The 25,750-nt window shown below is 51.4% G+C and overlaps 1 protein-coding gene and 1 long non-coding RNA gene across 15 annotated transcripts in view; both read right to left on the reverse strand.

The window, feature by feature from the left end:
- Positions 1 to 3,973: 3,973 nt before the first annotated feature.
- On the reverse strand, positions 3,974 to 6,856 carry LOC144580746 (uncharacterized). Its single transcript, XR_013530851.1, has 2 exons — positions 6,722 to 6,856; positions 3,974 to 4,231 (listed from the first exon to the last, which is right to left on the reverse strand). It is a non-coding gene; the product is annotated as an uncharacterized LOC144580746 (long non-coding RNA).
- Positions 6,857 to 8,556: 1,700 nt separating this feature from the next.
- The window catches only part of SYT3 (synaptotagmin 3), a 34,909-nt gene continuing 17,715 nt past the window's right edge, over positions 8,557 to 25,750 (reverse strand). For 2 of the 14 annotated variants that reach the window (XM_078359533.1, XM_078359535.1), the window contains 10 exons: positions 24,007 to 24,144; positions 22,216 to 22,378; positions 17,965 to 18,490; positions 15,922 to 16,309; positions 15,398 to 15,616; positions 13,571 to 13,691; positions 13,000 to 13,171; positions 12,769 to 12,901; positions 9,452 to 9,520; positions 8,557 to 9,057 (listed from right to left, as the gene is read on the reverse strand). In XM_078359533.1, coding sequence (XP_078215659.1) covers positions 9,455 to 9,520; positions 12,769 to 12,901; positions 13,000 to 13,171; positions 13,571 to 13,691; positions 15,398 to 15,616; positions 15,922 to 16,309; positions 17,965 to 18,490; positions 22,216 to 22,363 — 1,773 coding nt within the window. In that variant the 5' untranslated portion in view covers positions 22,364 to 22,378; positions 24,007 to 24,144 and the 3' untranslated portion in view covers positions 8,557 to 9,057; positions 9,452 to 9,454. Of the gene's footprint in view, positions 9,058 to 9,451; positions 9,521 to 12,768; positions 12,902 to 12,999; positions 13,172 to 13,570; positions 13,692 to 15,397; positions 15,617 to 15,921; positions 16,310 to 17,964; positions 18,491 to 22,215; positions 23,821 to 24,006; positions 24,145 to 24,692; positions 24,827 to 25,750 lie in introns of those variants that run through there. The other 12 variants (XM_078359532.1, XM_054250368.2, XM_035286735.3 and 9 more) reach the window with 11 other exon arrangements.

Raw genomic sequence — 25,750 nt, forward strand, 5'->3', positions numbered from 1 at the left:
GAATTCTCCCTCCATTAATTCCCATGAGAGCTGGTTGTTAAAAAGAGGCCGACGTGGCCAGGCATGGTGGCTCATGTCTGCAGCCCCGGCGCTTTGGGAGGCCGAGGCGGGCCAATCGTGAGGTCAGGAGACCATCCTGGCCAACATGGTGAAACCCCCGTCTCTACTAAAAATACAAATGTAGCTGGGCCTGGCGGGGTGCACCTGTAGTCCCACCTACTTGGGAGGCTGAGACAGGAGATTCTCTTGAACCTGGGAGGCGGAAGTTGCAGCGAGCAAAGATCATACCATTGCATTCCTGCCTGGCGACAGAATGAGACTGTGTCTCAAAAAAAAAAAAAAAAAAAAAAAAAAGGCTGACACTTGTCTCTCTTACCTCCTCCATTGCCATGTGACCCTTGCTTCCCTTCTCCTCCCACCAAGAGTGGAAGCAGTCTGAGACTTTCCCTAAATGCCCAATCTTCCGGTCAGCAGAATCATAAGCCAAATACACCTTTTCTCATTATAAATTACCCAGCCTTGTGGGTCACTTGAGGTCAGAAATTCGACACCAGCCTGGCCAACATGGTGAAACCCTGTCTCTACTAAAAATACAAAAAATTAGCCAGGTGTGGTGGCGGGCACCTGTAATACCAGCTACACCAGAGGCTGAGGCAGAAGAATCACTTGAACCTGGGAGGTGGGGGTTGTAGTGAGCTTAGATTGTACCACTGCACTCCAGCCTGGGCAACAGAGCAAGACTCTGTCTCAAAAAAAAAAAAAAGTTAGCCAGCCTCAAGTTTTCCTTTATAGCAAGACAACGTGGACTAAAACACATGGGCGCTACAGAGATGGACATGAAACCAAGTTGGGCCGATGAGAGCTAACCTTGAGACCTTGGTATTATCATTCAGGAAGGCAGTAGCCCTTTTCTGACAGGCTGTTAAAATGATAGGATGGAAGCTTCGAGCTGCTGTGGGCCCTGTTTGCCATTATGAGGAAAGAGATTCTGCCTGAGAGGGAAGTCAAAATACAGAAACGTAAAGTTGGTTTATGACAAAAGCACCATTGCAGTGCAGCAAGAAGCAAAAAATTATTTTTTTGAATAAATAGGGCTGAGCCAGCTGATAGCCACATGACCCCTTCCTCACACAGTACACAAGAATTGATTCCACATGTGTTGTAGGGCTAAACGATTAAACTTAAATAATAAAACCTCTAGAAGAAAATATTGTAGAATATCTTCAGAACCTTTAGGGTGAGAAAACATTTGTTTTATTACTTGTCTGTTTTAATAGAGATAGGGTCTCGCTATGTTGCCCAGGTTGGTCTCAAACTCCTGGGCTGTTGTGATCCTCCTGCCTCAGCCTCCCACAGTGCTGTGATTACAGGCATGAGCCATTGTGCCTGGCCAAAATATACTTCTTAAACAAGAAACAAGCAAGCCTTAACTATAAAGAAAAATGTTGATAAATTGGACTATATTAAAATAGGAATGTATGTTCATCAAAAAACACCATTAGGAGAAAGAAAAGACAAGCCAGAGAGTAGGAGGAGAATATTTTTTTCTAACAAAGGCCTCAGGAGAATATATAAAAACTCCTACTAACCTGTTTTTCAGAAAAAGGCAGAAAATCCAATAGAGAAATGGACACATGATGTGAATTGACATTTCACAAAATAGCATATTCATGTGGCTCAATATTTGGAAAGGTGTTCAATTTCATTAGGCATGGGGAAGGGTAGATTAAAACCATAATAAAATACTGCTGCACTCCCACCAGAACTGCTAAAATTGAAAGGGCTAACAATACCAAGTGTTGGCGAGCAACTGAAATTCTCAGAGACTGCTGGAGGGTGTATAAATGGAGAAATTAGTCAGGAAAACTGATTGGCAGTGTCTATTAAAGATGAACATGAGGCCAGGCACGGTGGCTCATGCCTGTAATCCCAGCACTTTGGGACGCTGAAGCAGGCAGATCACTTGAGGTCAGGAATTGAAAACCAGCCTGGCCCATCTCAAAAAAAAGATGAACATTTGCACACATGTATACACCCTGGGACCCAGCAATGACACTTCTAGGTATATATCCAACAGAAATGCCTACCTATGTTCACCAGAATGCAAGGTACATAGCAGTACTGTGAGTGTACCAGACAGAAGCCACCTAATCCATTGTAGAATGAATAGATTATTATGTATCCCCATAATTCACTTTTTCTTTTTTTGAGAAAGGATCACCCTCTGTCACCCAGGCTGGGGGGCAGTGGCATGATCTCAGCTCACTGCAACCTCTGCTTCCCAAGCTCAAGTCATCCTCCCACCTCAACTTCCCTAGTAGTTGAGACTACAGGTGCACACCACCACACCCAACTAATTTCTGTATTTTTTTTTTTTTTTTTGGTACAGACGAGGTCTCACTGTTGCTCAGGCTAGTCTTGAACTCCTGGGCCCAAACTATCTGCCTGCCTCACCCTCCTAAAGTGCTAGGATTATAGGTGTGAGCCACCGTGCCTGGCTCATAATACACACCTTATACAGTGATGACAGTGAACAACCTCCAACAATCAGCAACGACATGGACAAATCTCACAGACGTATGAAGAATCAAAGAATTCAGGCTGAGTGTGGTGGCCCACGCCTGTAGCACTTTGGGAGGCCAAGGAGGTTGGATCACGAGGTCAAGAGATAGAGACCCTCCTGGCCAACATGGTGAAACTCCGTCTCTACTAAAAATACAAAAAATTAGCTGGGCATGGTGGCACATGCCTGTAGTCCCAGCTACTCAGGAGGCTGAGGCAGGAGAATTGCTTGAACCCGGGAGGCGGAGGCTGCAGTGAGCTGAGATCATGCTACTGCACTCCAGCCTGGGCGACAGAGCGAGACTCTGCCTCAGAAAAAGTAAAAAATAAAAAGAATTCCAACACATAAGTCTGTACACTTGTAGGATTCCAAGTAGCTGAAGATCAAAAACAAGGCAAACTGACATGGTGTCAGAGATCATGGCAGTAGCTACCTTCGAGGTGAGGAAGTGACTGATAAGGAGCATGAGGGGCTTGGAGAGCTGGTGATGCTCCATCCAGTTCATGACCCAGGGCTGCTTACATGGGTGTGCTCAGCCTATAATCTGACCCATACTTACTGGATATGTGTGTTTCTTTGTGAGTATGTTATACTTTAATCATTTTTTTTTTTTTTTTTGGAAACTGGGTGTCATCTCTCTGTCCTCCAGACTGGAGTGAAGTAGCTCAACGATGGCTCACAGCAGCCTTGACCTCCTGGGCTCAAGAGATCCTCCCACCTTAGCTCTTGACTAGCTGGGACTACAGGTGCACACCATGGCACCTGGCTATTTAAAACAAAATTTTTTTTGTAAGAGACGGAGTCTTGCTATGTTGCTAAGGCTGGATCTCGCACTCCTGGGCTCCAGTGATCCTCCCACCTCAGCCTCCCAAAGTGCCAGGATTACAGGCATGAGCCACCGTGCCTAGCAATAGTTTTCTTTTTAAGGCCAGTTTTCTGTGTCTTGAAAGTGAAGGAGTCTTGATAAATTCAGCAAATGGCCATACTATTTTGTTTCTTTCTCTTCCCTCCCCCTTCAAGTGACAATTGTGATAGTTTTCCTGTTTTTCCTCCACTGTTATATGTGGGCATGGGATGCTGAGGAGGCTACAATTTCATTTAACATCTTCCTTCCTTCCTTCCCTCCCTCCCTCCCTCCCTCCCTCCCTCCCTCCCTCCCTCCCTCCCTCCCTTCCTTCCTTCCTTCCTTCCGAGGCAGAGTCCCGCTTTGTTCCTCAGGCTGGAGTGCAGTGGCACAATCTCAGCTCACTGCAACCTCCGCCTCCCGGGTTCAAGCGATTCTTTCTGCCTCTGCCTCCCAAGTAGCTGGGATTACATGCACACACCATGCCTGGCCAAAAATATACCAATATTTCAAAAAGATATTTCCAATGCATTTTCATAGCCGCATTATTTACAATAGCCAAAAGGTGAAGGAAGCAACCCAACTGTTTATCAGTGAATTAATAAACAAAATGTGGTATATACACATAATGGAAAATTATTTAACCTTAAAAAGAAAGGAAATTCTAACATATGCTACAACATGGGTGAAGCCTAAGGATATCATGCTAAGTGAAACAATCCCATCACAAAAAGACAGATGCTGCATGATTCCACTTACATGAGGTACCTAGAGTAGTCAAATTCATGGAGAATTTCCCAGAGAGTGGAATGTGCTGCCAGGGGCTGGGGAGAAAAGGGAACAGTGAGTTGCTTAATGGGAACAAAGTTTCAATTCTGAAGAGGAAAGAGATCTAGAGATGAGTAGGGGTGGTGACTGCACAATGCTACTGCACACCTAAAACTGGCTAAGTCTGGGCATGGTGGCTCATGCCTGTAATCCCAGCTACTCCGGAGGCTGAGGCAGAAGAATTGCTTGAACCCAGGAAGCGGAGGTTGCAGTGAACTGAGATTGCACCATTGCACTCCAGCCTGGGCATCAAAGAGAGACTCTGTCTCAAAAAAAATATTTTTTTTTAAATTGGCTAAGATGACTCTGTCTCAAAAAATGTTTTGGCTAAGATGCTAAAGTTTATTTTGCAACAATGTAACAAGAATTTAAATGAACCAATGTTAAGTGCAACGAGTTTTGACAATGTATTCAGTTGTGTGACAACTTCCATCATCTGGAAAGGTTCCCTGTGTCCACTAGTAATCAATCTCTCCACAACCACCCACCCGCTGCCACAGCCCCAGGCAACCACTGATCCACTTTCTCCCCTACATATTAAGTCTCTTCTTTTCTCTTCTCTTCTCTTCCTTCTCCTCCCCTCCGTTCCTCTCCTTCCTTCTTTCCTTCTTTCTGTTTTGAAATGGAGTCTTGCTCTGTTGCCCAGGCTGGAGTGCAGCGTCATGATCTCCGTTCACTGCAACCTCTGCCTCCTGGGCTCAAGTGAATCTCCTTCCTCAGCCTCCCGAGTAGCTGGGATTACAGGTGCATGCCACCACACCCGGCTAATTTTTGTTATTTTAGTAGAGACAGGGTTTTACCATGATGGCCAGGCTGGTTTTGAACTCCTGATCTCAAGTAATCCACCACCTCAGCCTCCCAAAGTGCTGGGATTACAGGCGGGAGTCATGATGCCCAGCTCAGGTTAGTGTGTTCTTTCTACAATTTCACATAACTGGAATCCTTCAGTATATACTCTTGTTGTCTGGCTTACATCACGTGCCATCATGTTTTTGAGATTTATCCATGGTGCTATGCATATCGGTAGGTGGTTCATGTTAGTGGGTGAGTCATATTCCATCCTGCGGACAGACCACGGTTTGACCATCCACCCTCTCATTGATGGACATTGTTGTTTCTGCATTTCCAGATTGGGACTATCATGAATAAGGCTGTTGTGAAAACTCGTGTGAACATGTTTTCATTTCTCATGGGTGGGAACTGGATTGCTGAGTCATATGGTAAGTTTGTGTTCACTTTATAAGAAACTGACCAACTGTTTTTCTAGGTGGCTACAGTGGGTTAAACGGTGGCCCCTGAAAGATAGATCCATGTCCTATGCCCTGGAACCTGTGAATGTGACCTTATTTAGAAGAAGGGTCTCTGGGATGTAATTAACGATCTCTAATGGCATCATCCAGGATTGAGAGTGGTCTCTTACATCCAAAATCTTGCGCTCAGGAGTTTGAGACCAGCCTGGGCGGCATAGCAAGACCCTGTCTCTACAAATAATAGTAATAATAATAACAACAGTAAAATTAGCCAGGCATGGTGGTGCTCACCTGTAGTCCCACACACCTGGCGGCTGAGGCAGGAGGATCACTTGAACCCAGAGTTTGAGGCTGCAGTGAGCTGTGATGGCGTAACTGCAGTGCAGCCTGGACAAAGGCATTGGTGAGGTTGTTTTCTTCTGAGGTTCTGATGGAGAATCTGTTTCCCTCCTCCCTCCTACCTCCTGGTGGCTGCTGGTGACCCTTCACCTTCCTTGGCTCCTGGAGGCATCACTCCAGTCTCTGCTTCTGTCTTTTCTTTGCCTGTTCCCTTGTGTGTCTCTGTGTCTCAAATCTCCCTCTCCCTTTCCCCATAAGGACACCTGTCCTTGCGCTCAGGAGTTTGAGACCAAACTCCTCCTGATGCAGTGACGCCATCACAGCTCACTGCAGCCTCAAACTCTGGGTTCAAGTGATCCTCCTGCCTCAGCCACCAGGTGTGTGGGACTACAGGTGAGCACCACCATGCCTGGCTAATTTTACTGTTGTTATTATTATTACTATTATTTGTAGAGACAGGGTCTTGCTATGCCACCCAGGCTGGTCTCAAACTCCTGAGCGCAAGTGATACTCCCACTTCGACCTCCCAAGTAGCTGGAACTACAAGTGAACATCACTATGCCCAGCTATTTTTTTTTTTTTTTCTGAGATGGAGTCTTGCTCTGATGCCAGGCTGGAGTACAGTGGCACAATCTCGGCTCACTGTAATCCCTGCCTTCTGGGTTCCAGAGATTCTCCTGCCTCAGCCTCCCAAGTAGCTGGGACTACAGGTGTGTACCACCATGCCTGGCTAATTTTTGTATTTTTAGTAGAGACGGGGTTTCACCATGTTAGTCAGGATGGTCTCGATCTTCTTACCTTGTGATCTGCCTGCTTTGGCCTCCCAAAGTGCTAGGATTACAGGTGTGAGCCACAGTGCCTGGCTTTTTTTTTTTAAAGAGTATCTCACTATGTTACCTGGTCTCCAACTCCTGGGCTTGAGTGATCCTCCCGCCTCAGCCTCCCAAAGTGCTGGCATTTACAGGCATGAACCACTGTGCCTGGCGGTAACACCTTGACTTCAGACTTCTGGCCTCCAGAGCTGTGAGAGAATACATTTCCGTTGTTTTCAGCTAGGTTATGGTAACTTGTTACATCAGCCCTAGCAAACTGACACAGTGACTGGACCAATTTTTGCAATGGGATTTTTTGAAATATGTGTCCTGGAATGCAGGTGTGAATTAGTGTCAAGCAGCTGAGGGTAGAATGTAGTGGACACCTGCCACTTAGAGGGACTGTCCCTTGCCCATTGCTGTGTGATTCTGTTGGAACTGTCAATCAAGGGACCCCTACATACTGGCTTGCAAGAGATGAATTTATCCCTCCAGCAAAAAGGGAAGAGGTCCTGAAGGTCTTTGGACCAATCCTGGGGAACACAGGCAGGGGAGGAGGAGGAGTCAGCTAAGGCAGGGGTCAGACCCCAGAGTCTGCCCCAAACTGTACCCAATGATTGGCCTGAGGTATCTCCAAGCTCTAAGCAGGACAAATCAGAATCCTGTCCCTGAATGACACAGCAGCTGACGGACAGCTGATTCTCACATTGTTTCCTCTCAAGTTATCTACTCTGAAGCCAATTACAACAAGTCCTATTAATTTCTCGAAACTGTGGCAGACCCTGTTAATTTCCTACCCAACAATCGTTCCCCTACCCATGCTTCCACTAGGCAAAGCCCGCACCCCACCATGGGGACTGGAAATGAGATGTTCACTGCCCAGACCACTTTGCAACTCAGGGTAGCCATACAGCCGGGTTCTGACAAGAGAGAAACAAGGAGAATTATTCTGGGGAGGAAAAAGGAGGAACACAGAAGGGGAGGCCCCGGTCTACACTGCTTTAGATGCCACTGTGTGAGAACACGATGCTGCTATAAACAGTTTGTACTCAGGAGGGAACTGAACACCAATCTCAGAGATGCCAACCAGAGCCTGATGTTCTTCAGCAACCAAACCAACCCTGGGACTGTCTGTCTTTGAAAGATTTCATAGCGAACATGCAAAAACAGCTTTCTCATTTAAGCTCTTTCAGTTGGGAAGTCTTGTGTTTTTTTTTTTTTTTTTTTTTTTTCCAGCCAAAGGCATCATAACAGATACAGCATTATACACCTGGAGCTCCGAGCGGCCATATCATTGCCACTCCAAAGACCTACATGAAAAAGAAGTCAATAGCCGGGCGTGGTGGCTCACACCTGTAATCCCAGCACTTTGGGAGGTGGAGGCGGGCCGATCACATGAGGTCAGGAGTTCAAGACCAACCTGGCCAACATGGTAAAACCCCATCTCTACCAAAAATACAAAACATTAGCCAGGTGTGGTGGTGAGCGCCTGTAATCCCAGCTAATAGGGAGGCTGAGGCAGGAGAATTGCTTGAAGCTGGGAGGTGGAGGTTCCAGTGAGCCGAAATCACACCACTGCACTCCAGCCTGGGCAACAGAGGGAAACTCCATCTCAAAAAAAAAAAAAAAAAGGAAGCAGAAGTGAAAGAGCCCCTTGAACACCTGGATATAACCATGCCTGAAGTCCCTCTGTGCTCACAGGCTTTCCATGGATGGAGGTCTTTCAATTCTGTTTATGGCTTTGGGTTGCATTTTGTGTTCTGTACTCACAGTGATCCTGACTAACACCATTTTTATAAACCAATGCTCAGAGAGATCCTTAAGTTGCCCAGTCATTGAAAGAAACACGATTCTGTCTGCTCGCAGAGCCAGCGTGTTGCAATCCAGCTTCCCAGTCTCAGAGAGGACAGGAGACCCAGGTGGAGTGAGGCCCACGGAGTGTGTTTATTCTGGCGTTGATAGCAGCAGCAGTGGGGGGACCGGCCAGATGTAGGGTGTGGCCAACAGAAGGGGTGGACACAGGTGTGTGTGTGTCTGGAAGGACAGATCGGATGGCCCATTGACATTCACGGTGAGAACAGGGGTCAGGACACCAAGTCTCGGACACACAGCAAAGAGACAGAGACAGACAGAGGGTTGTGGGGGCAGGGGTCCCCCAGACATGCATGACCCCTCGACTCGAGGGGGAGCCCCAGGGAAGAAAAGACATACACAGTGGAGGCTGAATGCCCCCCACCCTGAAACAAGGAGCTGGGCCGGCCTCCTCCCATCCTCTCGCTTCCAGGGATGGGAAGCCCAGGGCCGGGGCTGCCCTGCACCAGCAGCTCGGACGTTATGGCTTCGAGGAGATGAATTCACGGTCCGGGCAGGAAAGGATGGGGTCCCGAGGGAGCCTGGTCCGATCCCCGGCCTAGGCCAGACCTGCACAGTGGAGCAGGAGAGGAGGGGTCAGCAACAGCACAGAACTGCTCCATGACCCCTTGTAGCCCCATCACCACCCAAGGACCCAGGAGTCCGAGCTCCCAGCCCCTCCTCCCTCAGACCCGGGAGTCCAGGCCCCCAGCCCCTCCTCCCTCAGACCCGGGAGTCCAGGCCCCCAACCCCTCCTCCTTCAGACCCAGGAGTCCACACCCCCAGCCCCTTCTCCCTCTGACCCAGGAGTCCAGGCCCCCATCCCCTCCTCCCTCAGACCCAGGAGTCCAGGCCCCCGGCCCCTCCTCCCTCAGACCCAGGAGTCCAGGCCCTCAGCCCCTCCTCCTCCCTCAGACCCAGGGGTCCCTACCTTCAGCCCCACCCCTGTGGCCAGACTCCTTACCCCTCACTCTGAGTTCTCTTTCTCTGATAGTCCTTTGTTGCCTTTCGTAAAGCTGGTCAAAGTCTTTTCCTAAAGGAGAAAGTCCAGAGGTTTGGGAGTGAGGGACAGGGTTGAAACAGATGCTAATCATCAACAGGGTAAGACGTCAATCCTGTTTCATTATTTAGGATGTGCTTTCTCACTTGGCCCTGAAGTGATGGGAAGTTGGTATTACAATTCCATTCTACAGATGGGGAAATGGAGGCCCAAAAAGAGGAGACTGCAAATGGGAGGAGAGATGAGGCTGTCGGGGTGAGTAGGGCAGGTCCTGCATGGCTCAGAAGGGCTGAGACTGTCCTGGAGGCACTGGGAAGCCATGGGAGGGCTATGAGCAAGGGAAGGGAGGGGGAGCTCTGAGTGCAGAAGGACCTTCTGGGGCCACAGGGACCACGAGGGGCTGAAATTCATGGGCAGTCGGGACTCCACCCGGACTCTGTGCCTCCAGCGTCATCCAGCACAGGCAGTGGCTCACCAGAAACTTCTGGGAAGGTTTGTGAGATGAATGAGTGAATGACAGAAGGAGGGAGTAGCTCCATCCTGTCCACTTCCATAGAGTCCCAGTCTTTTCCAATCTCAAATCTGAGCTCTGTGCCCAGCTGTTGAGTCCCTCATCATCACTGGAAAGAAGCCCACAAGCAGGGCCAGACGAAATCTGGTGACGTGGTGAAAGTTTCACCCAGTACTACATGTAACTGTATGCCAAAAATGCAGCATCAAGGTACAGAATACTTAATGCAATGCTGGCCGGGCGCGGTGGCTCACGCCTGTAATCCCCACACTGTGGGAGGCCGAGGTGGGTGGATCACTTGAGGTCAGGAGTTCTAGACCAGCCTGGCCAACACAGTGAAACCTCATTCTACCAAAAAAAAAAAAAAGAAAAAAATTGCAGGGTGTGGTGGCACATACCTGTATTTCCACCTACTTGGGAGGCTGAGCAGGAGAATTGCTTGAACCCAGGAGGGGAAGGTTGCAGTGAGCCAAGATTGTGACACTGCACTCCAGCCTGGGTAACAGAGTGACCACCTACTTGGGACGCTGAGCAGGAGAATCGTTTGAACCCAGGAGGGGAAGGTTGCAGTGAGCCAAGATTGTGACACCGCACTCCAGCTTGGGTGACAGAGTGAGACTGCCTCAATAAATAAATAAATAAAAATTTTTAAAAAGAATATTTAATGCAATATTTTTTAAAGATCAGAATTAATGCAAAAAAATCCATGATGAACAAAATATCAAATTTTTTAAAAAGGCTAGTCTCATGCCATATCAGACTGCTATTCCTAAGGAAAAGCATGTGCCCTTATATACTTGCTTTTTTTTTTAAGGAGTGGGGGGTCTCACTTCATTGCCCAGGCTAGACTGTGGTGGTGAGATCATAGCTCACTGCAGTATCAAACTCCTGGGCTCAAGGGATCCTCCCACCTCAGCCTCCTGAGAAGCTGGGACTACAGGAGGTATGTGTACCACCATGCCTACTAATTCCTAAATTATCTTTGTAGAGACAGCCCCGCCCCCCACCGCACCATGTTGCCCACTCTAGTCCCAAACTCCCAGGCTCAAGTGATCCACCTGCCTTGGCCTCCCAAGGCCTGTGCTGCGATTACAGGCGTGAGCCGCTGCACCCGCCCAAGCTTTTATATATTTTTTCTAAATTTATTTTCCCCCAAATGCTAAACTAGTTGAAAAATACTGAAAAATGAAGAGTAAGTGTGTTGAAATTCACAACACTATTTTACATTTAAATCTTTCATATATACCCTGGACAGAATTTGAATAATTTTACTTTCTTGGCTTTTAATGGAGACAAATCTATCGATAACACTTCATACTCTACTCCTTTGCTCTTCTTGTTTTTTACTGAGAGAATGGCCATGTTTGATTATTTCTCCTGACCAAGCGATAATCTTAAATGACTTTTTCTTTTCTTTTCTTTTTTTGAGACAGTCTCTCGCTGTTGCCCAGGCTGGAGTGCAGTGGCACAATGGTGGCTCACTGCAACCTCCGCCTCCCAGATTCAAGTGATTCTCCTGCCTCAGCCTCCTGAGAAGCTTGGATTACAGGTGCCCACCATCACACCCAGCTGATTTTTGTATTTTGGATTTTGTAGAGATGGGGTTTCTCTATATTTTGGCCAAGCTGGTCTTGAACTCCTGAGCTCAAATGATCCTCCCACTTCAGCCTCCCAAAGTGCTGGGATTACAGGTGTGAGCCATCTCACTCTGCCCCATTTTAAAAAAAGTTGCTGCCTGCCCAGTATGCTATAAGCAAGTAACTGTCACAGCCTGCTCTTAACACGACCCAACACAAACAAATAAAGCACCCCCCAACCTTGATCTTTTCACCCAGTTCCTCCCTCTATTTTCAACTTAGCCTCATGGGTAACAACAGCAATCATTTACAGAATGTTTAACTCGGCACGTCTCACCTCAATCGTAACAGAAGATGCTATCCACAGTCCCATTTCCCACTGGGTAAACTGAGGCACAGAGCATTTGGGTAACTGGCTCTAAGCTGCACAGCTAAAGTTGGCACAGCAGGGACTGGAACCTAAGACGCCGGACTCCGTGGCTCATAAGGACGCAAGGTGGGCTGGGCGAAGTGGCTCAGATCTGTAATCCCAGCACTTGGGGAGGCTGAGGCGGCTGATGTCGGGAGTTCAAGACCAGCCTGACTAACATGGAGAAACCCCATCTCTACTAAAGAACTACAAAAAAAAAAATTAGCTGGCATGGTGGCACACACCTGTAATCCCAGCTACTCGGGAGGCTGAGGCAGGAGAATTGCCTGAACCTGGGAGGCGGAGGTTGCAGTGAGCCAAGATTACGCCATTGCACTCCAGCCTGGGCAACAAAGGCTAGACTCTGACACTGACACACACACACACACACACACACACACACACACCCTTGGGCGCGGTGGCTCACGCCTGTAATCCCAGCACTTTGGAGGCCGAAGTGGCCGAAGTCGGGAGTTCAAGACCAGCCTGGACAACACGGTGAAACCCCGTTCCTACTAAAAATACAAAAATTAGCTGGGCGTGGCAGCACATGCCTGTAATCCCAGCTACTCAGGAGGCTTAGGCAGCAGAATCGCTGGAACCTGGGGGGCGGAGGTTGCAGTGAGCCGAGATCGCGACACTGCACTCCAGCCTGGGGACAGAGTGAGACTTTGTCTCAAAAATAAATAAATAAAATAATAAAAAGATGTTCACGTTGTTTGCGTGAATGAAGGGGCCGAGACTGCGGGGGTGCTGGGCGGGTGCGGTGCGGGACCCCACTCACCTCCACTAGCTGATGCCAGTGCTCCACGGGCTTGCGGGGATTGGCCAGCATCTCCGCCCAGTGCTCGCGGCCGTGGGGGTCGGCGGCGTCAGGGCCCACGCGGCACACTCCAATCACCTCGTTGTGCCCGATGCTGCGGGTTGGGGTTGGTGAGGCACGGGGGAGGGCGGTGGAAGAGCCTGTCCCCACCCAGCCTTCCTGCCACACCCCCCAGCCCGGTGCGCCCCTCACCAGTCATAGTCCACCACTGCAATGCTGAGCCCCACGTTCTCCACGCTCTCAGGGGCCACGTCGAACACCAGCGCCTCATTATACGTGGGGTTCAGCGTGTTCTTCTTGATGGAGGTTTTCCGCTTCTTCAGACGCCGCCCCTCGCTGATCAGAGAGGCCTTCACGTAGGGGTCTGGGAGCAGCGATGAAGTAAGGAACCACAGACTCCCTTCCTGAGACCCAGGTGTTTGGGACCTCAGGCCCCCAGCCCCTCCTCCCTCAGACCCAGGAATCCAGGCCCCCGGCCCCTCCTCCCTCAGACCCGGGACCCCAGGCCCCAGCACCTCCTCCATCAGACCGGGGAGTCCAGGCCCCCGGCCCCTCCTCCCTCAGACCCAGGAATCCAGGCCCCTGTCCCCTCCTCCCTCAGACCCAGGAATCCAGGCCCCCAGACCCTCCTCCCTCAGACCCAGGAATCCAGGCGCCTGGCCCCTCCTCCCTCAGACCCAGGACCCCAGGCCCCAGCCCCTCCTCCGTCAGACCGGGGAGTCCAGGCCCCCGGCCCCTCTTCCCTTAGACCCAGGCCCCTCACCTGAGAAGCCAGTGAGGTCCATCGCTTTGAGGTTAGAGGCTTTGATGATGGTGACTGTGAGGCGCCCGGCCGTGGGGAGGTAGCAGAGTGAGAAGTTGAGCTCCCCAAGATCTGCCTTTTCCTGCAGTTGGGGAAAAGGTCAGCGATATCTTGCCTCAGCCCCTCTTCAACTCTTCCTGATTTTCTCTCTGGGGCCTCCTGCTCTCCACCCTGACATCCAGGGCTCAGGTTTCCAATCCACTTAACAATCTGACTCTGGGCCAAGGCCCAGTAACTCCCTGGCCACAGCCGCCCATTACCATCAAAGCCTATTTGTTCTGCAGGGAAGACTGGAAGAGACATAAGTGCAGGGAGAGAGAAAGAGAAGGTGAGAGAGAGAGAGAGAGAAAGAAAGAGAGAGAAACACACGGAGAGAAATAGACTGAGACAGAAGCCAAAAAAACTGAAATAGATGGAAAAACAGACCCACAGACAAAGTTCTAAAGTAAGAGGGACAGAGGCCCAGAGACAGACAGAGACAGAGACTCAGAGGGAGACAGAGGCCCAGAGAGATGGGGACAGAGACCCAGATATAGAGAGAGACAGAGACCCAGAGAGAAACAGAGGCCCAGAGAGAGAAAGGGACAGAGACAGTGGGTTGGGGTGTATAGAGATCCAGAGAGAGTGATAGTGACTTAGGAGAGTGGAGGGGCAAAGACCAGAGAGAGAGAAACGTAGACTTAGACACCCTACTTCCTGCACAGCGTGGATACAGAAAGAAGGCTCTGGTGTGGGGCTGCCACGATTGGTGACTGGGAGGGGGAGCTGGTGGGACACACAGGGGCCCTGGGAACCGGACCTTGGGACTGAGGCACTTCAATCCCAGAGGCTGGGCTTGGAGGGGCGAAGCAGGTAGGCTGGGGAGAGCCTCATGAAGAAGCCTGCAGGAAGAGCTATAGACCCAGCTCAACTGGACAGATGGGGAAACTGAGGCTGAGAAAAGGAAAGGACCTTGAGGAGGGCCATGAGGTGGTCAGAGCTAGTCCCTTCCTCATATAAAGACAGCCCTCCCTGAAACACATGCACAGCTACCCCAGATGGGCAGGGACCTGGAATGTTGGATAATTCACAGATTCGAATTGAAGGATGGGCGCTGTAGGGTTGAGGATGTGAGATCTGGGGGCAGAAGAGCTCAGGACACACAACAAGGACCTAAGAGTGGGACTGGGGAGGGGCTGGAGGTACAGGGAGAATGAGGTGCCAGAGGGAAGGGGTGTTAAGGAATAAGGAAGAGGCCACTGGGCCCTATAATCTGGATGCTAGGAGAACTGGGGAGTGTCAGGATATTGGGGTCCCCAGGATGGCTGAGGTCTGGGGGATTGGGCTCCCAGGGTTCAGACAGGGACCACGGAAAAACAGAGGGTCAGAATATGAAAGAGTTCCGGCACCAGGGGTTTGGAAAATTCCAAAGTTCAGACATTACTGAGGGATTGGAGTTTCCAGAAGTCCGGATGTGGGAAAGTCAGGAAGCTGGAAGGTCAGAAGTCTGGGGTGAGAGGGGAGAAGTCATGGGGTTGAGGCTGGAAGGCACTGATGGCAACCGGGTTGAGAGGTCGGAAAACCAGATCCAGGCCTGACAATAATATTTGGCAGCCTCAGGGAGGGGAAGGGTGTCCACTGTATCATTCTCTGTTCTTGCCTGTAAGTTTCCAATCTTCCTCAGTGCGATACATTTTAACAGAGAAATGCAGGGAGAAGTGAGGTGGATGAACTCTGAGGGCAGGGGCTTGCAACCCGGCGGGTCTCGGGGTCCTGGGAAGGGGAGGGTCAGGGGACGGGGCCACTGACCGAGCCGCCCTCCACGATGTCCCTCCAGAGCGGGCGGTCAGGGGGCTGCTCGGCCAGCTCCAGGAGATTGTCCAGCACCACCTGGCCGATGAGGTCGTGCCGCGAGAAGCGGTCGAAGTCATAGACGCTGAAGTGCAGTTTGCGCTGGGCCAGCTCGGCCAGGGGCACTGAGAACTGAAACGTCTCATTGAAGACAGGGTTCAGGGTCTTCCTGTGCACCTGGTGGGGATGGGCCACAGAAGACAGTCTACAATCCCCTCCTCCACGGGACCCAGGAGTCCAGGCCCCCAGCCCCTCCTCCACGGGACCCAGGAGTCCAGGCCCCCAGCCCGTCCTCCACGGGACCCAGGAGTCCAGGCCCCCAGCCCCTCCTCCACGGGACCCAGGAGTCCAGGCCCCCAGCCCCTCCTCCACGGAACCCAGGAGTCCAGGCCCCCAGCCCACTCCTCTCTCAGACCCAGGAGTCCAGGTCCCCAGCTCCCTCTCTGTGAGACCCCAGTATCCAGCCCACCGCTGCTTCGGACCTTGGTCTGAAACTTTTTCTTTCGGTCGGGCAGCAGGTAGATCTTGACGTAAGGGTCTGAGAAGCCATTGGAGTCCTTGGCAGGGAGGTCCAGGGCCTGCAGGATCCTCACCACCAGCTGGTCCGAGCCATAGAGGTACCGCAGGGCAAAGCTGATGCGGCCACACGGTGCCCCCGAGCCTGCCTCTCCAGAGCCTGGGGCCCCACCGCCCCGCCGGCCACCAGGGCCAGTCCCCTGGTACAGCTCTGGCTTAATCTGCCCGATGAGTTTGGCTTTTTCCTCGCCACCTGGCAGGGGTAAGGGCAGGGCGGGTGGCCGCTCCTCACTGCTGGGGTCCGGCTGGGAGGTCAGAGTCTGCTGGGTAAGGGGTCGGGGCAGGGCTGGGTACCTGTAGGGGGGTGAGGGGAGACCAAGGTGAGGTCAGTGGCTCTGATCTTTGACTGCATGCAAAGATCTGGAGACTCCTTCCTGCCTTTCCCTCCACCCCCAGCCAGGTGGCCACAAGTCCCCTCCTTTGCTCACTCTGTGAGCTTGAGCAGGCCACTGTGCTCTCTGAGCCCCAGTTTCCCCATTGGTATCTGGAGGTATTCCCCTCCCCCCCTCCCTCCCTCTCTCCCTCCCTTCTTTTTCTTTCTTTCTTACTGAGACGGAGTTTTGCTCTAGTTGCCCAGGTTGGAGTGGAATAGCATTATCTTGGCTCACTGCAACCTCCACCTCCCGGGTTCAAGCAATTCTCCTACCTTAGCCTCCTGAATAGCTGGGATTAAAGGCACATGCCACCACACCCAGCTAGTTTTTATATTTTTAGTGGTGACAGGTTTTACCATGTTGGTCAGGCTGCTCTCAAACTCCTGACCTTAGGTGATCCACCCGCCTTGGCCTCCCAAAGTGCTGGGATTATAGGTGTAAGCCACCACGCCCAGTCTCATTCTCACCATATCAAAGCTAGTTCCAGCCCAGACCTGTGCAGGCACCAGCTTCCAGTAACCTCCTCTGGACCTCAAGCTGGTGACCCAGGATGCTTCTCCATGGACCCCAGAGGCCCCACATAACACAGACCTTCTTTGAACCCTCTTCTGCCCTTCTCTTAGTCTCCCCGGCCATTTCTCCTCTGTAGTCCCACTGTCATGGTCACAGCTCAGGCCTTGTCCTCTTTTTGCCTGGACTCTCAGCCTTCATTGTCTCCCTCCAGTCCGCCCTCATATGGCCCCAGAGGGTTCCTTCTATACCCAGAGCTGACCCTGCTCCTCTGCTGCTCACAGCCCCCCACTCCGCCCTGTGGCTCCTTGGTGCCCTCAGGACAAAGTCCCAGACCCTCAGCCTGGCACTTAAAGCCCCATGTGGTCTGGTGTCCGTAGCCACATCTCTGAAGTTTTCTTTTCTTTTCTTTTTTTTGAGATGGAGTCTCGCTCTGCCGCCTAGGCTGGAGTATAGTGGTGCGATCTTGGCTCCACTATACAGGGTTCAAGCGATTCTCCTGTTTCAGCCTCCTGAGTAGCTGGGATTACAGGCAAGCACCACCATGCCTGGCTTTCTTTTCTTTACTTTCTTTCTTTCCCTCTCTCTCTCTCTCTTTCTTTCTTTCTTTTCTTTTTTGTATTTTTAGTAGAGATGAGGTTTCACCATATTGGCCAGGCTGGTCTCGAACTCCTGACCTCAAGGGATCCAGCCACCCAAAGTGCTGGTATTAGAGATGTGAGCCACCGCACCCAGCCTGAAGTTTGTTTTTTTTTTTTATCAAACTTATTCTCATGCCTTGGTGACTAAGGGCTGTTCCCACAATGCACTACGATCTTGTTCTCCTCTCATCTTTGCCTGGGGCACTCCCTTCGCCTGGAATGCCCAAGTCACAGCCCTGCCTCCTCGCCTGGCTAACTAGCTCAGCCTGCGGGTCTCAGCTGAGACGCCTCCACCTCCAGGATCCAGGAGTCAATACCCCGATTCTCCTCCAAATCCTGAACTTATAAGAGCCATAAATGGGAAAGAGACACAGAGGAGGAGCAGAAGTTCAGAGGGGACCCCCAGCCCAGTATCCTCTCTCACCTGGTGGTGGGTGCCAGGCTTGTGACCTGCTGATGTGACTGGGCACTGGGCAAGCCCCCACCACTGGGGGGCAGCAGGAGCAACCCAGAGCCTGCTCCTGCCTCAGAGGGCAGCTCAGGGGATGTCTGGCTCGGTTTGACCCCAGCGGCCACTGCAGCTGCTGCAGCCTCTGGATACGAGTCCATGTCCAAGTAGGAGGGTTCAGGGGTGTCAGAACCCCCCAGGCTGCCTGGCTCCAGCAGCTCGGCAAAGGGTGGATGGTGGGCAGCGTGGGCATGGTGGTGTGGGCCGCCCAGCAGAGGATGACCACCCAGGCCAGTCCCCAGGTGGTGCCCACCGCCGCCTACCAGGCCCGCCAGCCCAACACCAGGGCCTAGGTCTTTGCGCAGGGGGCCACCGCCCACTGCTGAGCCTCCCTTGTCCCGCCAGGGCACCCAGCACAACTTCCAGGACACGAAGAGAGAGACACCCAGAAGGACAATGCCACAGAATGTCACAATGACTGACAGCAGGCTCACGGAGATGTCTAGAGAGAAAAAGGAGAGAGGTAGGGGTCAGGGTAGAGCCACAGTCCATCCTCCCTCTGCTGTCCCCAAAGAGTTAACCCTTTGTATTTGCCATGCAATTGTCTGTGCGATTGCCAGTACCAGGCACTTTACATGTATCATTTAATTTATGCTCTACAACTCTACAAGGTAAGTATTGCATTTTATTTTTTTGAGATGGAGTTTTGCTCTTGTTGCCCAGGTTGGAATGCAATGGCACAATTTCAGCTCCCACAACCTCCGCCTCCTGAGTTCAAGCGATTCTCCTGCCTCAGCCTCCTGAATAGCTGGGATAACAGGCGTGTGCCACCACGCCTGGCTAATTTTTGTATTTTTAGCATAGACAGGGTTTCACCATGTTGGCCAAGATGGTCTCGATCTGATCTCATGATTCACCCACCTCGGCCTCTCAAAGTGCTGGGATTACAGGTGTGAGCCACCATGCGCGGCCATACTGTATTTTTTTTAGAGATGGAGTCTCTATTACCCAGGCTGGAGTACAGTGGCATGAGCACAGCTCACTGCAGCCTTGAACTCCTGGGCCCAAGCAATCTTCTTACCTCAGCCTCCCAAGAACCTGGGACTACACGTACGTGCTATCACACCTGGCTAACTTTTAAAATTTTTTGTAGAGACAAGGTCTTGCTATGTTGCCCAGGCCAGTCTTGAACTCCTGACCTCAAGCAATCTTCCCACCTTGGCCTCCCAACATGCTGTGATTACAGATGTGGCCACTGCGCCCAGCCCAGTATTTCTATGTAACCATTTTAAAGATGAGGAAACTGAGACACAGAGAGATGCAGTGATTTGTTTAAGGTTTTACAGGTAATAAATGACAGATCAGAGATTTGAATCCCGCAGTCTGTCTCCAGATTTTATTATCTTAATCACTAGATTATGCCACCTCTCTGTAAGAGAACACAACATCTGAGGTAACACCAAGGTCCTCCAAAATGCTCAGAGATGATCAAGGAAGCGTGGACCCTGAACTACACAGTTAAGCAGGTCAGGGTTCAAATCACGCTTGCTGTGTGCCTTGGAAACGTATCATTACCACTCTGAACCTTACATTTCCCATTTTCCAAGTAGGAAAAATCAGTTCTTCCCCCTCATGGTGTTTGAAGGAATGCAGAAGGTAAATCACATGTGGAAGATAATAACATATGTTGAGGGGTGATTACATACCAGATACCTCAGTACTTTATAGGCATCAGGTTATTTAAACTTGTCAAGCATCACATGGGGTTGGCAATATATTTATCCCTGTTTTCCACAAAAGAAAACTGAGGTCAGTAGACCGACAGTCACCTGCCCAAAGTTCATAGCTGGTAGCTGGTAGAGCCAGGATTGAAGCCTCAGAAGCCTGGCTTCAGAGTCCGTGGTCTTTACCATAATGCTATCACACCTCAATGCTTCCCAATAAATGGTAGTTCAGATGTGAATTTTTACTAGAATAATAAATCCTATTGCTGCCACTATGTGCATTCAGCACCAGAGCTAACACATTCTGAATGCCACGTATGTGCTGATATGCCTTGCAGAGAAACCCAAGCATAGCACTGTTCTTACAGCCAGAGGTTTTTGGCGTCTTGAATAATTGGTACCAGGAGGGGGGTTTTTCAGAAATTACCTTCGAGGAATGGGAATTTGTTTTGAAAGGGACTCCTGGGTATTGGCAAAGTAGAAGACAGAAGAAATCACTACTCCAAACAGACAGTGGATTATGGGGGGAAAGCAGATAGGCAGGCCAGTGCCAGCAAGGACAGCTGGGTGGAATGGCTGTGTCCAGTTACGTTAGGGGACACACAGCAGGAAGGGGATAGCTTCTGGTCCTGTACTGCTCAGTGAAGCTACAGTGATGGATGATATTAATCCTTATATTATGTAACTTCGGAATGACTTATGCCATTTTACAGGTGAGAAAACAGGCTCTGAGAAAAAGGAAGTGGCCCTGCAGAAACATATATACCAGGCACTGGCAGAAGAACCCTGGGTTTCCTTCTCCCCTCCCTCTTAGGGTGATTTTTTTTTTGAGTCTCACTCTATCTTCCGGCTGGAGTGCAATGGCATGATCTCAGTTCACTGCAGCCTCCATCTCCCGAGTTCAAACACTTCTTGTACCTCAGTCTCCCAAGTTGCTGGGACAACAGGTGGGTACCACCAAGCCTGGCTAATTTTTGTATTTTTAGTATATATGGGGTTTTGCTATGTTGGCCAGGCTGGTCTCAAACTCCTGGCCTCAGGCGATCCATCCACCTCGGCTTCCCAAAGTTCTGGGATTACAGGCATGCAGCATTATGCCCGGCCAGAGTGCTCCTTTTTAAGTGACCAACACTCATTGAGCATTCTGGGGGGCCTCTTAGAAACCAGAGGCAAGGACTTTACCAGCCTCCTGAATACAGGGTGAATTGAGAAAACAGGGTCATTGTGGAGAAGAATTAAACAGATGCTTTGTCTCACTGCCAGTCTGATTCAGACCCTGTCCAACTCAAAATGTGAATCCCACAAACCCTGACAGAATCCCCATTCCTGCCTGCACAGACTGGGGAGATATTTGGGTGTGGAAAGGCAGTATAGTTGTGCAGTAGAAGATTCACCTTGCCCAGAGAAAGGTGATCAGCTCCTGGGAGGGAACCTCTAAGCCCATGGAATGTCCTGCCTGATTAGAGTGTCTTTGTTTACCTGGGCCTTGGATCATGCATGATAGTCTATGCTAACACTGTGATGTATGCTGGAGGCCTCCAGCTCAGCCTCTACAGGAGCTGGAGACTAAAGTCAGCCACACCAGCGATCAGCCACATATATGGGACAATCCGCCAATAAAAACCCGCACACACAGGCTCAGGTTAGCTATCCTGCTTGGTAATACACTGTGCATGCTGTCACACGTCATTGCTCGGAAAATTAAACACTGCACGGGGAGAAGATGACCAGAAGCTCACACCTGGTCTGTCCTGGACTCTGCCCTGGGCACCTCTTCCTTTTGCTGACTTCAGTCTGTATCCTTTCACTATAATAAACCATAACCATGAGTATAACAATTTCCAACTGGGCATGGTGGCTCACGCCTAATCCCAGGACTCTTGGGAGGCCGAGGTGGGTGGATGGATCATTTGAAGTCAGGAGTTCGAGACCAGCCTGGCCAACATGTTGAAACCCAATATCTACTAAAAATACAAAAAATTAGCTGGGCATGGTGGCAGGTGACTGCCACTGTGTGCCCAGCGTTGCTCTAAGTGCTTCCCAGGTGTTACATCCTTTAAGTCTTTCATCTGCTCTATGAAGCATCCCTTTTATTATCCCCATTTTTCAGACAAGGAGACTGAGGCTCAGAAGAAAAGTCACTCACTGATAGCCATGCAGTTATTAATAAACTGGGGGAGGTGGTGTTTGAACCCAAACAAGTCAGACACTCTGACTCAAGAGCCTGAGATGTACACAAGATGCACAAAGATATCTGAAGGGGACATTTGGTGGTGGTAGTCAGAGGGAGGCCCACAGGGCAAAACTCAAAAAGTCAGGGGTCAAGTGGACTACACAGTTTTCTCCTTGGATCAGAGGTTTGGGAGAGGGGCAGCAGTAGGCAGGATGGGGGCAAGACTCTATGAGGGACTGGCCCCACAGGCAACAGAAAGCTGAGCAGCTCTGCTCTGAGTCTCCTGGCCATGCAGGCAGGGGGCTGGCCAAAACAGCCAGGGGTGCTGACCTGCATCTGGACCCCGGGGATAGCCGCGGATTCGGTCATTGAACTCCTGGCACCTGTCGTTGGTGTCAGCATCTCGGACTCGTGCACAGAGGTCTGAGACCAGGATGAGTGCCCGCCGGCAAAGGTCATCCTCATAGTCCCCTGACATGGTGGCCGTCTGGTCCTGTGCGTGGGAGGAGTGGGGCAAGGGTGCAGATGGGAAACAGAATGGGAGAGAAGGGTGGGCAGGTGTGGAGATAAGGGTGGAAGGAGACACCGAGCAAAGGAAGGATGGGCAAAGGGGACGATGATTAGAGAGAGATGGATAAGGGATGGAGATTTGAGGAAGGACAAGGGGACAGGTATTAGAGAGGGAAGGACAAGGGGACAGGTATTAGAGAGGGATGGACAAGGAAAACGTATTAGGAACGGACAGACGAGAGGGCAGAAATTAGGGATGAAGAGAGTAACAGGGACTGGATAAGCCAAGGGGACAGATATCGGCGTAAATGGAGTAGAGGACAGAATAGGGACAAATGAACAAGGAGGAAGAGACAGAGAAGGGCAGTGAAGGGACAAAGAATCGGGATGCATAAATAAAGGGACGGACAGACGAGAAAACAAAGATTAGGGCTGCACAGATGAAGGAACAGGAGTTAGGGATGAGCAGACAAGGTGCCAGCCATTCATCATTCATTCATTCAGCCAACATCTGTCCAGCACCAACTACACCCTGCATGCTGCGCTGGTTGCTGCGAATCCAGCAGAGAACAAGGTCCTGGAGTTCCCTGACCTCCTGGGGTCACAATCCAACAAGAGGAGACAGAGTAAACAAGCAAAAAAAAAACACACACAAACGGGTCACTCTCAGACTGTGAAGAGTGCTCCACAGGACACAGCTGGAGGATGTGCCACAAAGGAACTCAGAGTGGGGCGGTCAGGGAGGGCTCTCCCAGACCTGAAGGGTGACATGGAGCCAGCCACAGGCAGAGAGCAGTGGTGCCGGGGTGGGGAAAGGCATCGTAGAGAAAAGCGTTTTAGAGTGCAGTAACAGGATGAATGGGGGTTTAGGGTGGGAGGGAGCACTTGGAGGGTCCAGGGACCAAGAAGGAGGCCAGACTGGGGTAGACGCGGGGAGGGTCAGGAGAGAGGGATGCATGCAGGTAGAGAGATAGGAGGTGGACAGGTACGGTGGTAGCTGGGGGTAGAGAGGTGGAGATGCAGAGATGGGGACCAACTTGAGGGAGGAAGGGATGCGGGGAGTGGAGACAGAGATGATGAAAAGGCCAGCCTGAGGTTCGGAGGACAAGGAGAGGTGAACAGACAGCAGAAGGGAAGTTAATGATTGAGACTTGGGATGGACAGTGACAAGGAATGAACTGAGGTGTAATTAATTCACGGGGGCTCGAGAGACGAGGGTAAGAGAGACGGTAAAGAGGGGCAGGCAGGAGTGTGGACAGAAATGTCTTTGAAAGAGAAACAGTCGAATGGGAGGATGGATGGGTTCGGAAATAAAGGGCGGTAGATGATGGCTAGAGACCACAGACAAAAGGAGAGAGAGGAGGGCTGGGCAGACAGACATGGGTTCAGAAGGGAAGGCTGGATGAGCACATAAATGAGAGGGGGCTAGGAGGGAGAGGTGAATGTGGGGAGAGGGGGAATTAGTGACACATGGCTCAGAGCCAGGCATCAAGACAGGTTGAAGGGGATGCAGGGGAATTAGGAACAGACAGACCAGGGCTCACAGATGGACAGGTGTCGTGGGGGTGCTGCAGAAGGCCAGGACTCCAAGACAGGCATGGTCACACTCACCTAAGCTTATCTCTGCCGCGTCCTGGGTGGCAGCCGGGGCGGCGGCGGGCGGCAGCCCATGGGGGTTGTCGGGCGGACAAGGGACTGTGGACCCGTCCCCACACGCTGGGTGATGAGAAGGGAAATCCGATCCGGGGGCTGAGGCCGAGAGAAAAAGCTCGGCTTAAGAGTCACATCTTGCCTTCCTCGAGCCAGCTGCCCGACCCCAGGCGACCCACTGGGAGCCTGGCCACCCCCCTCCCACCCCCGGGCCCCCAGCGCCTGTTAAAGACTAAGAGACTACAATTCCCGGCAGGCCTCGCACTCGCGAGGCTGCAGCTTCATAGACCCGACGCTGCAGGGGCTGCTGGGAGTTGAAGTCCTTAATGCCTCCCTGGGCTGCAGAGAAGATGGGAATTTTTTTTTCTTTTTTTAAGGTTGTGGGGGTTAAGATGCTGGGGTCCCAAGACACTGCAGGGGAGGGGAACGATGTCCGGGACTTCGAAAAGTCACGGAGCCCTAAGTCTTTAGGGGCCATGGAATGGGGAAACGATCCCCACACGCTGGAGGTCGGTGGGCGAGGGGTGGGGTACACCCAGGTATTTCGGGACCCCCTTCCAAGGCCACGTGTCCGTCCCCCGGGGTGGCCGGAGAGGGCTGCATTGCTCCCGCTACCCGGCCCGAGATCCAAGCGCCTCTGCACCTACCCTGCCCCTACGCGCCGGGCCGACCCCCGGGATCTAGCTGGGGCGGGGGCTGTGGCGGGGGGAGGGGAGGAGCGGACTCACCCAGAGCCACCGCTGCCGCTGCCGCCGCCACCACCGCCGCTGCAGCCCCGCGCGCCCAGCCGCGGTGCCGGCTTGGCTCCTCCCCTTGCCACTGTCGCAGGTCTACGGCTCCTCCCCCTGCACCCTCCCTCCTTCCCCGGCTCCAAACCCGCGGCCAGAAAGCCGAAATCACTTGGCCTCAGCAAGGAAGCAGGGAGATTTCCTGGGGCCAAGGCATCAGAGACCAAGTGTGTTTCCACATTGGGGATCCAGAGATCTGGGATCATGACATGCTGCTTCTCCACGGTCTGGGGCCAGGTTCTCCGCCCCTCTATCACACAGGTAGAAGTCCGGGACCCCAGGCCCCTCTTCCCAGGAACCCAGGACTTCAGGCCCTCCCACCTGAGCCGCTCTGAAGGCTGGTGGTGGAAGGGGAAGCTGAGACTCAAAGGTACAGTGCCACAGCCGGGATAGAGGTACTAGCAGGGACCTGGGTTTGAATCCCACCTGGGCCACCTCCTGCCTGTGTGCACCTCTTGCTCTGAGCCCTCATTACCTCATCAGTAAAATACATACCACAAACTATTTCCTAAGGGATCCACAGTTTGAGAAACCAGTCAGTGTAGCCAAAACATTGGTACCAACTAAGTGCTTAATGAATATTTCTCAAAAGCAGCAAGTAACAGTTCTGGTATATTAATAGCAGTTAATCGCAATTGTCACTTCCTGTAAGTGGTGAAGTGCTAAGTGCTTTGAAAGCATTTTCTCATTTAACTTTCCCTTGGGTGTAATTATGTCACTCCCATTTCACAGAGGAGACAACTGAGGCCCGTGGAGGTTAAATCCCTTGGGTAAGGTCTAGATCAGGGATGTCTAATCTTTTGGCTTCCCTGTGCTGCATTGGAAGAAGAGTTGTCTTGGCTACACATAAAATACAGTAACACTGATGATAGCTGATGAGCTTAAAAAAAGAACAATGACCAGAAAGGCTTGTGATG

This window comes from Callithrix jacchus, chromosome 22 (assembly GCF_049354715.1).
Source record: "Callithrix jacchus isolate 240 chromosome 22, calJac240_pri, whole genome shotgun sequence".
Classification (NCBI taxonomy): domain Eukaryota; kingdom Metazoa; phylum Chordata; class Mammalia; order Primates; family Cebidae; genus Callithrix; species Callithrix jacchus.